The 14,524-nt window shown below is 43.3% G+C and overlaps 1 protein-coding gene across 1 annotated transcript in view; it reads right to left on the bottom strand.

The window, feature by feature from the left end:
- HYAL4 (hyaluronidase 4) overlaps positions 1-14,524 on the bottom strand; it is a 41,528-nt gene that overhangs the window by 3,784 nt on the left and 23,220 nt on the right. Inside the window, exon 3 of the mRNA XM_010367989.2 lies at positions 13,477-14,481. Within this exon, the coding sequence (XP_010366291.2) occupies positions 13,477-14,430 (954 nt within the window). The 5' untranslated portion in view covers positions 14,431-14,481. The remainder of the gene's footprint in view (positions 1-13,476; positions 14,482-14,524) is intronic.

Consider the following 14,524-nt stretch of genomic DNA (forward strand, 5'->3'; position numbering starts at 1 on the left):
GCCGTTTTCTGGAGGAAATTAAGATTGGAATATATGTAGTTGGTTTCCTAGTTTGTTAAATTATAACACATTCCCCCAATCTTTAGGATACTAAGCATTCACCTTTTACTCCAAGGGTGAATTTCTACCAATTAAATGCTAGAAAATGTTATTAGGTGATTTGGTGGAAAACAAAAGCAGAACTGTAAATGCTATTTTGCCATTGGGCACTTAATATTAATACTTGAGAGATAAATCTCTTTACCTGACACTCTTATTGTCTAACACTCAAATTAAAGGTTTTACAAGATCAGTTTTTAAAGCTTTTATTTGTTTGTTTGTTTGTTTGTTTCTGGGCAATTGTCTTGTGACTTTCAACAAGGAAAGAGATTTTGGTTTAAACTAATTTCCCTTTCAGGTTAACATCCATTTTCATTTCGTACGATTATAATATCTGCTGAACAGGTCATAGCTGACATGACAGGAAGGAGAGGCTCAAATGAGATAATATAAATGAAAGAATTTTGAAAATTGTCAATGGCACGATGAACAGGGACAGAGAAGGGGCCATCCCTGCAGTACCAAGACTGAAGACTCTACTGAGTCTGTGTCCACTCCCTCTTTGGGCAAAGACATAAGGGAGCAGAACTCCTCACTCCCCTCACTTTGAAACTTCCCTGAAAATGGTGTCATACAGTCACATGGTGTGATCAGGGCAGAAACCCCCAACAGCTCTCCTTTTGATTAAGGCATTGTCATCAAAGGAGAATAAAGACATAACATTTACATTTTATATTTATAGGTTATTGATCTATAGTAAGTATGTAAGTGGCAGATGTTTCTGGTGAAAAGCCACACACACCTTCTGAGGCTGCTGTTAGTTTCTTCCAAATTAGTTTTCAAATCAGTTTCTCACCAAATTAGTTCACTGTCACCTCACAGAGAGCAGGGTGTTGAATGAATCACAAAGTAGCTATGTTTTGGGGATCAGAAAAGCAAGGGCACTACCCAGCGAGGAAAGTCACAGATAAAAGTGCTTCTGGGTGCAGATTGGGACACCTGAAAGCTTGAGCCACAGGGGTGTTGTCACATTAAGGAGAAAGAAAGGAACAAAGAAGATGAACTGAAAAGGAGCCTCCCAGGACCCACTGTGGCACAGGGTGCTTTGTGCCTACACAGGATCCTCCGACCTGAATCATGGTTTCAGAAGCAGAGGGTAGGGCTACTCAGGGGATTCACTCAACACTTCCATGTCAGTCCCTGACGCTTACCAGAGTGCATGTAAGCAAGGTGCCCACTGTGGGGAGCTGGAGCATTACTAATGAGCTGCCTTTGTGCCGTACCAGAGACAGAATGAATTAATGACAAGGATAAACATCTTTAAATCTATAGGCAAGGAAACTCCTCTTGTTAATTTTTAAAAGCATATCTCACAAATGGAACAGGAGGTCATTATCTTAAGTGAAATAACTCAGAAACAGAAAGTAAAATATCACATGTTTTTACTGGTAAGTAGGAGCTAAACGATGAGTAAATATGGACATACAGAGTACAATAATAGACATTGGAGACTCCAAAAGATAAAAGGGTGGAGGAGAGTGAGGGATAAGAAATGACCTGTCGGGTAAAATGTACACTTTTCAGGTGATGGGTACACTAGAAGCCCAGACTTCACTACCACTCAATATATCCATGTAACAAAACTGCACTTGTACCCCCTAAATGTTTACAAATGGAAAACTAATAATAAATAATAAATATTTTAAAAGCACAGCATCAGATTATATCTAGGTTGCATTCATATGTAAATAATATAGGCAATCTTCTGGGTGAAATGAGGTTTGACTGCCTCTGTATTCCCCAAGCTATAGCTACTGCCTGAGATTCCACTCTTAAATATCCCATGTGTAAGTTTAAGGCTTTGATGGCTGTTAAAAAAGTAATAGCCATACCACATAGGTTTCTGTAGAACTTCAGTTTTCATATGCATGTTCTCATTTGATTTTCATCATACTTTTGCTAGGTCAGTAGGGCAGGTAATATTGTCTCATTTTGTACATGAAGACACCAAATCCAGGGATTTTAAGAGATTTGCTACTTACTAGTGAATCTTCTTTGTAATCTTAACTGTATGTATGTGCATTTTAAAATTCAGAGACTGTTGGAAAAATCAGAAGTGGAAGCCATTAATGGTCATTAAGAGTTTGGTACAAATGAATATCAGGCTTTTTAAAAATTATAGGCAGGATTCTTCTAGGACTCGCCCTTTTCATTCAACTGTCTCTAAGATTCACACATACTGAGATATGTTGTTGTAATTCATTCATTTTTACTACTTTGTTTAATTGAATTAAATATGTAAAAGTTCAAAAAAAAGTTAAAAAATAAAAATAAATAAAAGTTAGATGTTGAACTTACAAAAAAAAAAAATTATAGGCAGGGCCAGGCGCCGTGGCTCATGCCTGTAATCCTAGCACTTTGGGAGGCCAAGGTGGGTGGATCGCTTGAGATCAGGAGTTCGAAACCAGCCTGGCCAACACGGCAAAACCCCATCTCTACTAAAAACCCCAAAATTAGCTGGGCATAGCGGTGCATGCATGTGATCCCAGCTACTCGGAGGCTGAGGCAGGAGAATCACTTAAACCCAGGAGGCAGAGATCACAGTGAGCCGAGATCATGCCACTGCACTCCAACCTGGACGACAGAGGGAAACTCAACTAAAAATAAATAAATAAATAAAAATAAAAATTATGGGCAGATTTTTAAAGTCAATAGGGTACAATGGTGGGTACACTTATAGTTTAAAACACTTGGAAATAGCTTGTCACTTGGAAAAAAAAGAGTGCAGAATGAGATGAAACCCAAACTGTTGCTCCTTTTTTCCTGAGAGGGAAAAGAGCATTTCCAAGGCTACAGCTACTAGAAAAAGAAGCTTACCCAGGTTCACAGAATGTGCAGAATGTCCCAGTAGTCTAAATTCATCTTTTGAAATGAACATTTTGTCCCATAGAGTTTATTGTTTCTTCTAAAAGTCAATTTATTATCACTAAAGAAAGGAACTTGGTTGAGTCAAATATAGAAAAGATGTTTTATAAAAGAAGCTGGTATTTAGATTTTGATTCAATTCCAGAGTCAACATTATTTTGTAAAGATTTAGATTACTTTCTTTCTTTTTTTTTTTTTTGAGATTGAGTTTCACTCTGTTGCTCAGGCTGGAGTGCAGTGGCACAATCTCAGCTCACTACAACCTCTGCCTCCCAGATTCAAGCAATTCTGTGTCTCAGACTCCCCAGTAGCTGGGATTACAGGCACCTGCCACCACACCTGGCTAATTTTTCTATTTTTAGTAGAGATGGGGTTTCAATATCTTGGTCAGGCTGGTCTTGAACTCCTGACCTCATGATCCACCCGCCTCAGCCTCCCAAAGTGCTGGGATTACAGGCATGAGCCACTGCACCCAGCCTAGGTAACTTTTTAAAACCTTTCAGACTGTACTGACTTCCTATTCTTCTTCATAAATTATTTATCACTGATTTTCTAGGTGGTATGAAGAGAAGTTCACAGTAGAGACTTTATTTCCTTCCTCCTTCACCTCATGAATGACCTCGGAGGTATGGCACTTAGCATATTTCATACATATGCATCATTCCTCCCTCTGATGAATACACTCCATTTATGTTCCAAAGATACCTGGTCACTGTAAAATACCTCACCTGGGTATTTTCTATGCCTCCTCCTTAGGATGCCTAGAAGTCAGTATCAGGCCTCTGAGCCCCAAGCTAAGCCATGTATCCCCTGTGACCTGCACATATAGGTCCAGATGGCCCAAAGCAAGTGAAGAATCACAAAAGAAGTGAAAATGGCTGGTTCTTGCCTTAACTGATGACATTCCACCACAAAAGAAGTGAAAATGGCTGGTCTCTGCCTTAACTGATGACATTACCTTGTGGAATTCCTTCTCCTGGCTCATCCTGGCTCCAAAGCTCCCCCACTGAGCACCTTGTGATCCCTACCCCTGCCCGCCAGAGAACAACCCCCTTTGACTATAATTTTCCACTACCCACCCAAATCTTATAAAATGGCCCACCCTTATCTCCCTTTGCTGACTATCTTTTCAGACTCAGCCCACCTGCACCCAGGTGATTAAAAAGCTTTATTGCTCACATAAAGCCTATTTGGTGGTCTCTTCACACAGACATGCATGAAATTTGGTGCCATGACTCGAATCAGGGGACCTCCCTTGGGAGATCAATCCCATCCTCCTGCTCTTTGCTCCACGAGAAATATCCACCTACGACCTCGGGTCCTCAGACTGACCAGCCCAAGGAACATCTCACCAATTTTAAATTGGGTAAGCGGCCTCTTTTTACTCTCTTATCCAACCTCTCTCACTATCCCTCAAACTCTTTCTCCTTTCACTCCTGGTGCCATCTTTCAATCTCTCCCTTCTCTTAATTTCAGTTCCTTTCTTTTTCTTGTAGAGACAGAGGAGACACGTTTTATCTGTGAACCCAAAACTCTGGCACCAGTCATGGACTCGGGAAGACAGTCTTCCCTTGGTGTTTAATCACTGCGGGGACCCCTGCTTGATTATTCACCCACGTTTCAGAGGTGTCCGATCACCATGGGGACGCCTGCCTTGGTCCTTCACCCTTAGTGGCAAGCACCACTTTTTTGAGAGGCAAGTACCCCCTTCCCCTTCTCTCCATGTCTCTATCCTTTCTTTTCTCTCCACTTTTCTGGGGGACAAGCACCCCCCCACCCCTTCTCTCTGTGTCTCTACCCTCTCATTTCTCTGGGCTTACCTCCTTAACTATGAGCAACCTTCCACTCTCTATTCCTCCCTCTTCTCCCTTAGCCTGTGTTCTCAAAAATTTAAAACCTCTTCAACTCACACCTGACCTAATACGTGAATGCCTTATTTTCTTCTGCAATGTCGCTTGACCCCAGTGCAAATTGGATAATGGCTCTAAATGGCCAGAAAATGGCACTTTCAATTTCTCCATCCTACAAGATCTAGATAATTTTTGTCAAAAAGTGAGCAAATGGTCTGAGGTGCCCTACATCCAGGCATTTTTCACACTTCATTCCCTCCCTAGTCTCTGTTCCCAATGTGATTCCTCCTAAATCCTTTTTCTGTCCCTTGCGCCTGTACCCTCAGTTCCAACCCCAAGTGCCGTTGAGTCTTTCCAATCTTCCTTTTCTACAGACCCATCTGACCTCTCCCCTCCTCCCCAGTCTGCTCGTCACCAGGCTGAGCTAGGTCCCAATTCTTCCTCAGCCTCTGCTCCTCCACCCTATAATCCTTCTATCACCTCCCTTCCTGACACCTGGTCCTGCTTACGGTTTAGTTCCATGACTAGCTCTCCCCCACCTGCCCAACAATTTCCTCTTAGAGAGGTGGCTGGAGCTGAAGGCATAGTCAGGGTACATGTGCCTTTTTCTCATCAGACCTCTTTCAGATATGTCAGCATTTAGGTTCTTTCTCATCAGACCCCACTAAATATATACAAGAATTCCAATATCTAACTCTGTCCTACAATTTAACCTGGAGTGACTTAAATGTCATCCTAACTTCTACCCTCTCCCCAGATGAATAGGAAAGCATTTTTTCTCTGGCCCAATCTCACACTGACAACCATTGGCTCCACGAGCCAGACCTCCAGGAAGGCATTAGAGCAGTTCCCTGAGAGGATCCCCAGTGGAACTATCAGGCAGATTCCCCAGGTATAGCTAGGAGAGATTACACGATTTCCTACCTAGTTGAAGGGCTTAAAAGGGCAGCTTACAAAGCTGTTAATTATGACAAGCTTAAACTACCCAAGGTAAAGATGAAAACCCAGCCCAGTTCATGGCTTGTTTGGCAGCAACCCTGAGCTTTACAGCCCTAGACCCTGAAGGGTCAGAATCCCATCTCATTCTAAATATGCATTTTATCACCCAGTCAGCTCCTGACATTAGAAAAAAGCTTCAAAAATTAGAATCCAGCCCTCAAACCCCACAACAGGAATTAATTAACCTAGCCTTCAAGGTGTACAATAATAGAGAGAAGGCAGCCAGATGGCAACGCATTTCTGAGTTACAATTACCTGCCTCTGCTGTGAGACAAAACCCATCCGCACCTCCAGCACACGGGAACTTCTATTGCCTAAGCTGCACATCCCTAAGCCGCAGCAGTCAAGCATTCCTACAGGACTTCCTCCATCAGGATCTTGCTTCAAGTGCCAGAAATCTGGCCACTGGGCCAAGGAATGCCCACAGCCCAGGATTCCTCCCAAGCCATGTCCCATCTGTGGAGGGACCCACTGGAAATCAGACTGCCTAGCTCGCCCAGAGCAGCCACTCCTAGAGCTCCTAAAGCTCTAGTACAAGGCTCTCTGACTGACCCTTTCCCAGATCTGCTCAGCTTGGCGGCTGAAGACTGACGCTGCCCGATCGCCTCTTAAGCCCCCTGGACCATCACGGACGCCAAGCCTCGGGTAACTCTCACAGTGGAGGGTAAGTCCATCCCCTGTGTAATCAATACAGGGGCTACCCACTCCACATTATCTTCTTTTCAAGGGCCTGTTTCCCTTGCCCCCATAACTGTTGTGGGTATTGACGGCCAAGCTTCAAAACCCCTTAAAACTCCCCTACTCTGGTGCCAACTTGGACAACATTCTTTTATGCACTCTTTTTTAGCTATCCCCACCTGCCCAGTTCCCTTATTACGCTGAGACACTTTAACCAAATTATCTGCTTCCCTGACTATTCCTGGACTACAACCACATCTCATTGCCGCCCTTCTTCCCAATCCAAAGCTTCCTTTGCATCTTCCTCTCATATCCCCCCATCTTAACCCACAAGTATGGGGCACCTCTACTCCCTCCCTGGCAACCAATCACACGCCCATTACTATCCCATTAAAACCTAATCACCCTTACCCTGCTCAACACCAATATCCCATCCCGCAGCATGCTTTAAAAGGATTAAAACCTGTTATCACTCGCCCGCTACAGCATGGGCTTCTAAAACCTATAAATTCTCCTTACAATTCCCCCATTTACCTGTCTGAAAATTGGACAAGTCTTACAGGTTAGTTCAGGATCTGCACCTTATCAACCAAATTGTTTTGCCTTTCCACCCTGTACTGTCCAACCTGTACACTCTTTTGTCCTCAATATCTTCCTCCACAACTCATTATTCCATTTTTGATCTTAAAGATGCTTTTTTCACTATTTTCCTGCACCCCTCATTCCAGCCTCTCTTTGCTTTTACCTGGACTGACCCTGACACCCATCAGTCCCAGCAGTGACTACCTGTGCTGTGCTGCCACAAGGTTTCAGGGACAGCCCTCATTACTTCAGCCAAGCTCTTTCTCATGATTTACTTTCTTTCTACCCCTCTGCTTCTCACCTTATTCAATATATTGATGATCTTCTACTTTGTAGCTCCTCCTTTGAATCTTCTCAACAAGACACCCCCCTGCTCCTTCAACATTTATTCCCCAAAGGATATCAGGTATTCCCCTCCAAAGCTCAAATTTCTTCTCCATCCGTTTCCTACCTCAGCATAATTCTTCATAAAAACACACATGCTCTCCCTGCCGATCATCTCCAACTGATCTCTCAAACCCCAACACCTTCTACAAAACAATAACTCCTTTCCTTCCTAGACATGGTTCGATACTTTTTCCTTCAGATACCTGGTTTTGCCATCCTAACAAAACCATTATATAAACTCACAAAAGGAAACCTAGCTGACCCCATAGATCCTAAATCCTTTTCCCACTCCTCTTCCCATTCCTTGAAGACAGCTTTAGAGACTGCTCCCACACTAGCTCTCCCTGACTTATCCCAACCCTTTTCATTACACACAGCTGAAGTGCAGGGCTGTGCAGTCGGAATTCTTACACAAGGACTGGAACCGTGCCCTGTAGACTTTTTGTCCAAACAACTTAACCTTACTGTTTTAGGCTGGACATCATGCCTCCGTGCAGTGGCTGCTGCCACCCTAATACTTTTAGAGGCCCTCAAAATCACAAACTATGCTCTCATAACTTCCAAAATCTATTTTCTTCCCCACACCTGATGCATATACTTTCTGCTCCCTGGCTTCTTCAGCTATATTCACCCTTTGTTGAGTCTCCTACAATTGCCATTGTTCCTGGCCCTGACTTCAATGCAGCCTCCCACATTATTCCAGATACCACACCTGACACCCATGACTGTATCTCTCTGATCCACCTGACATTCACCCCATTTTCCCATATTTCCTTCTTTCCTGTTCCTCACCCTGATCACATTTGGTTTATTGATGGCAGTTCCACCAGGCCTAATCACCACTCACCAGCAGAGGCAGGCTATGCTATAGTATCTTCCACATCTATCATTGAGGCTACCACTCTGCCCCTCTCCACTACCTCTCAGCAAGCCGAACTCATTGCCTTAACTTGGGCCCTCACTCTTGCAAAGGGACTACGCGTCAATATTTATACTGACTCTAAATATGCCTTTCATACCCTGCACCACCATGGGCAGAAAGAGGTTTCCTCACTACACAAGGGTCCTCCATCATTAATGCCTCTTTGATAAAAACTCTTGTCAGGGCCACTTTACTTCCAAAGGAAGCTGTAGTCATTCACTGCAAAGGCCATCAAAAGGTGTCAGATCCCATTGCTGTAGGCAATGCTTGTGCTGATAAGTTAGCTAAAGAAACAGCTAGCATTCCAGCTTCTGTCCCTCATGGTCAGTTTTTCTCCTTCTCATCGGTCACTCTCATGTATTCCCCCACTGAAACTTCCACCTATCAATCTCTTCCCACACAAGGCAAATGGTTCTTAGACCAAGGAAAATATCTCCTTCCAGCCTCACAGGCCCACTCTGTTCTGTCATCATTTCATAACCTCTTCCATGTAGGTTATAAGCCACTAGTCAGTCTCTTACAACCTCTCATTTCCTTTCCATCGTGGAAATCTATCCTCAAGGAAATCACTTCTCAGTGTTCTGTCTGCTATTCTACTCCCCCTCAGGGATTGTTCAGGCCTCCTCCCTTCCCTGCACATCAAGCTCGAGAATTTACCCCTGCCCAGGACTGGCAAATTGACTTTACTCACCTGCCCCGAGTCAGGAAACTAAATACCTCTTGGTCTGGGTAGACACTTTCACTGGATGGGTAGAGGCCTTTCCCACAGAGTCTGAGAAGGCCACTGTGGTCATTTCTTCCATTCTGTTAGAGATAATTCCTCAGTTTGGCCTTCCCACCTCTATACAGTCTGATAACGGACCGGCTTTTACTAGTCAAATCACTCAAGCAGTTTCTCAGGCTCTTGGTATTCTGTGGAAACTTCATATCCCTTACCATCCTCAATCTTCAGGAAAGGTAGAACAGACTAATCGTCTTTTAAAGACACACCTCACTAAGCTCAGCCTCCAACTTAAAAAGGACTGGACAGTACTTTCACCTCTTGCCCTTCTCAGAATTAGAGCCTGTCCTCGAGATGTTATAGGGTACAGTCCATTTGAAATTTTATATGGATGCACTTTCTTGCTCAGCCCAACCTTGTCCCAGACACCAGCCCTCTAGGCGACTATCTTCTCGTCCTCCAGCAGGCTAGACAGGAAATTAGCCAGGCTGCTAATCTTCTCTTGCCTACTCCAGATTCCCAGCCATATGAAGACACCCTAGCTGGACGATCAGTTCTTGTTAAGAATCTGACCCCTCAAACTCTACAACCTTGATGGACCAGACCCTACTTAGTCATCTATAGTACCCCAACTGCCGTTTGTCTGCAGGATCCTGCCCACTGGGCTCATTATTCCAGAATAAAGCTGTGTTCATCAGACAACCAGCCTAATACCTCCTCTTTCTCCTGGAAGTTGCAAGTACTCTCCCCTACTTCCCTTAAACTCACTCGCATTTCTGAAGAACAGTAATACCCTTATGAGCCTAATACATCCCTTCATTCTATTAGGTCTGTTCATCCTTACCCTACTTATTCCAACAGGGCTTTACGCAGTCACCCCCACTACTTGGACTGAGCCCCAAAAACTAGTCATCCCTGCTATCTTCTGTCTAGTCATATTCCTATTTATCGTCCTCAACTACTCATAAATGCCCTACTCTTGTTTACACTGCTGGTTTACACTGTTTCTTCAAGACATCACAGCTGATATCTCCTGGTGCTATCCCTAAACGGCCACTCTTAACTCCCTCTTAGAGTGGATAGATGATCTTTGCTGGCAGGGCACCCTCCAATACTTTCACCCTGATGAAGTTCTATTCTTTACTTTTATACTCACTCTGATTCTCATTCCCATCCTTATGCCACCCTCTACCTCTCCCCAGCTATCTCCACCACCCTATCAACGTTACTCACTCTCTCCTAGCTGTTTCTAATCCCTCCTTAGCAAACAATTGCTGGCTTTGCATTTCCCTTTCTTCCAGCACCTACACAGCTGTCCCTGCCTTACATACAGACTGGGCACCTGTCTCCCTACACCTCCGAACTTCCTTTAACAGCCCTCACCTTTATCCTCCTGAAGAACTTCTTTACTTTCTAGACAGGTCCAGCAAGATCTCCCCAGACATTTCACATCAGCAAGCTGCCACCCTCCTCTGCACTTACTCAAAAAACCTTTCTCTTTATATCAACTCTACTCCCCCCATATTTGGACCCGTCACAACACAAACTACTATTCCTGTGGCTGCTCCTTTATGTATCTCTCGGCAAAGACCCACTGGAATTCCCCTGGGTAGCCTTTCACCTTTTCGTTCATCTCCACAGCCCAACTACACACATCACTGAAAGCAATTGGAGCCTTCCAGCTCCATATTACAGACAAGCCCTCTATCAATACTGGCAAACTTAGAAACATTAGCAGTAATTATTGCTTAGGAAGACACTTACCCTGTATTTCACTCCATCCTTGTCTACCTTCCCCTTTGTCATCAGACTCTCCTCCCAGGCCCTCTTCTTGTTTACTCATACCAAGCCCCATAAATAACAGTGAAAGTTTGCTCATAGACACTCAATGTTTTCTCATACACCATGAAAATCAAATCTCCCCCTCTACACAGTTACCCCATCAGTCCCCTTTACAACCTCTGACAGCTGCCACCCTAGCTGGATCCCTAGGAGTCTGGGTAGAAGACACCACTTTCAATACTCCTTTTCATCTTTTTACTTTGCATTTCCAGCTTTGCCTCATACAAGTCTCTTCTTCCTCTGTGGCGTTCTACCTACATGTGTCTACCCACTAATTGGACAGGCACGTGCACACTAGTTTCCCTTACTCCAAAACTTCAATTTGCAAATGGGACTGAAGAGCTCCCTGTTCCCCTCATGACACCAACACGACAAAAAAGAGTTATTTCACTAATTCCTTTGCTTGTCAGTTTAGGACTTTCTGCCTCCACTATTGCTCTTGGTACTGGAACAGCAGGCATTTCAACCTCTGTCACGACATTCCATAGCCTCTCTAATGACTTCTCTGCTAGCAACACAGACATATTACAAACTTTATCAGTCCTCCAGGCCCAAGTTGACTCTTTAGCTGCAGTTGTCCTCCAGAACCGCCAAGACCTTGACTTAGTCACTGCTGAAAAAGGAGGACTCTGTATATTTTTAAGTGAATAGTGTTATTTTTACCTAAATCAATCTGACCTGGTGTATGACAACATAAAAAAACTCAAGGATAGAACCCAAAAACCCACCAATCAAGCAACTAATTACGCTGAACCCCCTTGGGCACTCTTTAATTGGATGTCCTGGGTCCTCCCAATTATTAGTCCTTTAATACCTGTTTTCTCCTTCTTTTATTCGGACCTTGTATCTTCCATTTAGTTTCTCAATTCATCCAAAATCATATCCAGGCCATCACCAATCATTCTACATGAAAAATGCTCCTTCTAACAACCCCACAGTATCACCCCTTACCACAAAATCCTCCTTCAACTTGACCTCTCCCACTCTAGGTTCCCACATGACCCCTAATCCTGCTCAAAGCAGCCCTGAGAAACATTGCCCATTATCTCTCCATGCCACCCCCCAAAACTTTTCACTGCCCCAACACTTCAATACTATTTTATGGTATTTTTCTTATTAATATAAGAAGGCAGGAATGTCAGGCCTCTGAGCCCAAGCTAAGCCATCGTATCCCCTGTGACCTGCATGTATATATACATCCAGATGGCCTGAAACAAGTAAAGAATCACAAAAGAAGTGAAAATGGCTAATTCCTGCCTTAACTGATGACATTCCACCACAAAAGAAGTGAAAATGGCTGGTCCCTGCCTTAACTGATGACATTATCTTGTGAAATTCCTTCTCCTGGCTCATCCTGGCTCAAAAGCTCCCCCACTGATCACCTTGTGACCCCCATCCCTGCCCACCAGAGAACAACCCCCTTTGACTGTAATTTTCCACTACCCACCCAAATGCTATAAAATGGCCCCACCCCATCTCCCTTTGCTGACTCTCTTTTTGGACTCAGCCCGCCTGCACCCAGGTGATTAAAAAGCTTTATTGCTCACACAAAGCATGTTTGGTGGTCTCTTCAAACAGATGCATGTGAAACTCAGAACATCTTTAACAGATATTGGTGAGTTGAGATTTGCAATGGTGCAGAAAGGAAAAATGCCTCTGTTAAAATATATTAAACCACTGGTGTCCAGCAATACCTGAAAACATCACTGCATCACACGTGAAGCCCTCCACAAGTCCCAAGGCTTCTCAATGTAGAAAAGTTACACAAAATTATCCAAATCCAAAGATTAGGCTGGGCACGGTGGCTCATGCCTGTAATCCCAGCACTTTGGGAGGCCAAGGCTGGTGGATCACCTGAAATCAGGAGTTCAAGATCAACCTGTCCAACGTGGTGAAACCCCATCTTTACTAAAAGTACAAAAATTAGCTGGGCATGGTGGTGGGTGCCTGTAAACCCAGCTACTTGGGAGACTGAGGCAGAAGAATCACTTGAACGCCAGAGGTGGAGGTTGCAGTGAGCCAAGACTGCATCATTGCACTCCAGCCTGGGTGACAAGAGCAAAAAACTCCATCTTGAAGAAAAAAAAAATTAGGATACCCACTACTTTCCCCAGAATTTTTCGTTTAAGTGGCTAGACAATTCTGCTTCCACATGTATGAGCAAACACTCCATTTCAAAACATCCTTTTTGATTATCTACCTGCTCACTGTTGATCATTTTGATAACCTTCCAAAATGCCCAATTGTGAATATAGTTAAAGTTGGTGTGCAGGAAATGTAATAGTTGCTGGTATCTACTTTAACCCTTTCTCACCTTACTTTGTTCCTTAAGAGAATAATAATGAATAAGATAATCAAAATTCAGTTGTCATAAATGAAGAGTCTAAATGCATGACTAGTCAAGGAAGAATTATGCTCCTATATAGCAGACCATTAATTGAAATCAATTCTTCAAAGAACATAATTAACAAAGAAATGTCCTTTTAGAGATAAGGAGGAGATCCCCCACCATTGGACAAGAAGTTTCTTACCTTAGAAAGAAAAAATAAAGGTTCATCTCTGTACCCTAGCCTTGTGTAGACAAATACAGGCAGAGCATAATCGTGAGATGTCATGGTAGAGATCCTCATGGATTCATGCACCCGAAATTGGGAGAAGCGCAAAATGTTTTCACTGTCTCCAAGGGATTTCCAGACACCGATAGAAGGATATAAAGCAGCACTGCTGTTCCAGAGCCAAGAGAGCTCATTGTTCCTCAAGACTTCCTCTTCCGGGCATGACCCAGTATAGTTTGGGGCATAAACATTGTAATTGTGACAATCAGGATATAAATAATAACCCCAAAGACCTTTGGGTCGACTCTTAATTCCCAATTTGAGGGTTTCCTTCATGAAAGCTTTTGCGCTTTCTTCAAAGGTCACTTTAGCTAAGTATTCAATATCCGTAGCTGATACATTCTTTCCCATATCAGAAATAAGCTTTCTTGACTTCTTTCTGTAGACATCTTTTGCGTTCCAGTTCCGGGCCCACTGTGGTCGCCAATATTCCCAATCTATAACAGCAAGTCCACTGAAATCTTCAGCAGGGATGTAATAATTAATATCTTGGTCAGCTTTTTCCAGATGTACTTGTAAACTTATGTTCTGTGGGAGACCTCCATTAATGGGGACCCCTTGTGATGTATACCACGGATAGTATCCCAATCTGTTGACATAAAATATAGTGACATTTTGCCCCCTGGCCTTGGCCAGTGGGCTTCCAATCACTGGAAACATTTTCAAATTTAGTCTTAAATTATATTTTATCAAACACTGATCTGTTGGAGCATTCCAAGCAGCTATAAAAGGTTTTCTTTGATAAATTGGAAGTCGAGCAGGTTTTAGACAAGAGATAGACTTTAGAATAAAAAATATAAGGAGCCATGAAGTGAGATGTACTGGTTGAACAACACAAAGCCTTAGCTGTCCTTCAGATAACACTTTCATGGTAAGATAAAAATCTTATGTTATCTTCTGCTTTAGTGCACTCTGGAAGACCTGTGGAGAGATTTAATTTCCTGTTAGGCATAGTTTTGAGGAA

This window comes from Rhinopithecus roxellana, chromosome 6 (assembly GCF_007565055.1).
Source record: "Rhinopithecus roxellana isolate Shanxi Qingling chromosome 6, ASM756505v1, whole genome shotgun sequence".
Taxonomy (NCBI): Eukaryota; Metazoa; Chordata; class Mammalia; order Primates; family Cercopithecidae; genus Rhinopithecus; species Rhinopithecus roxellana.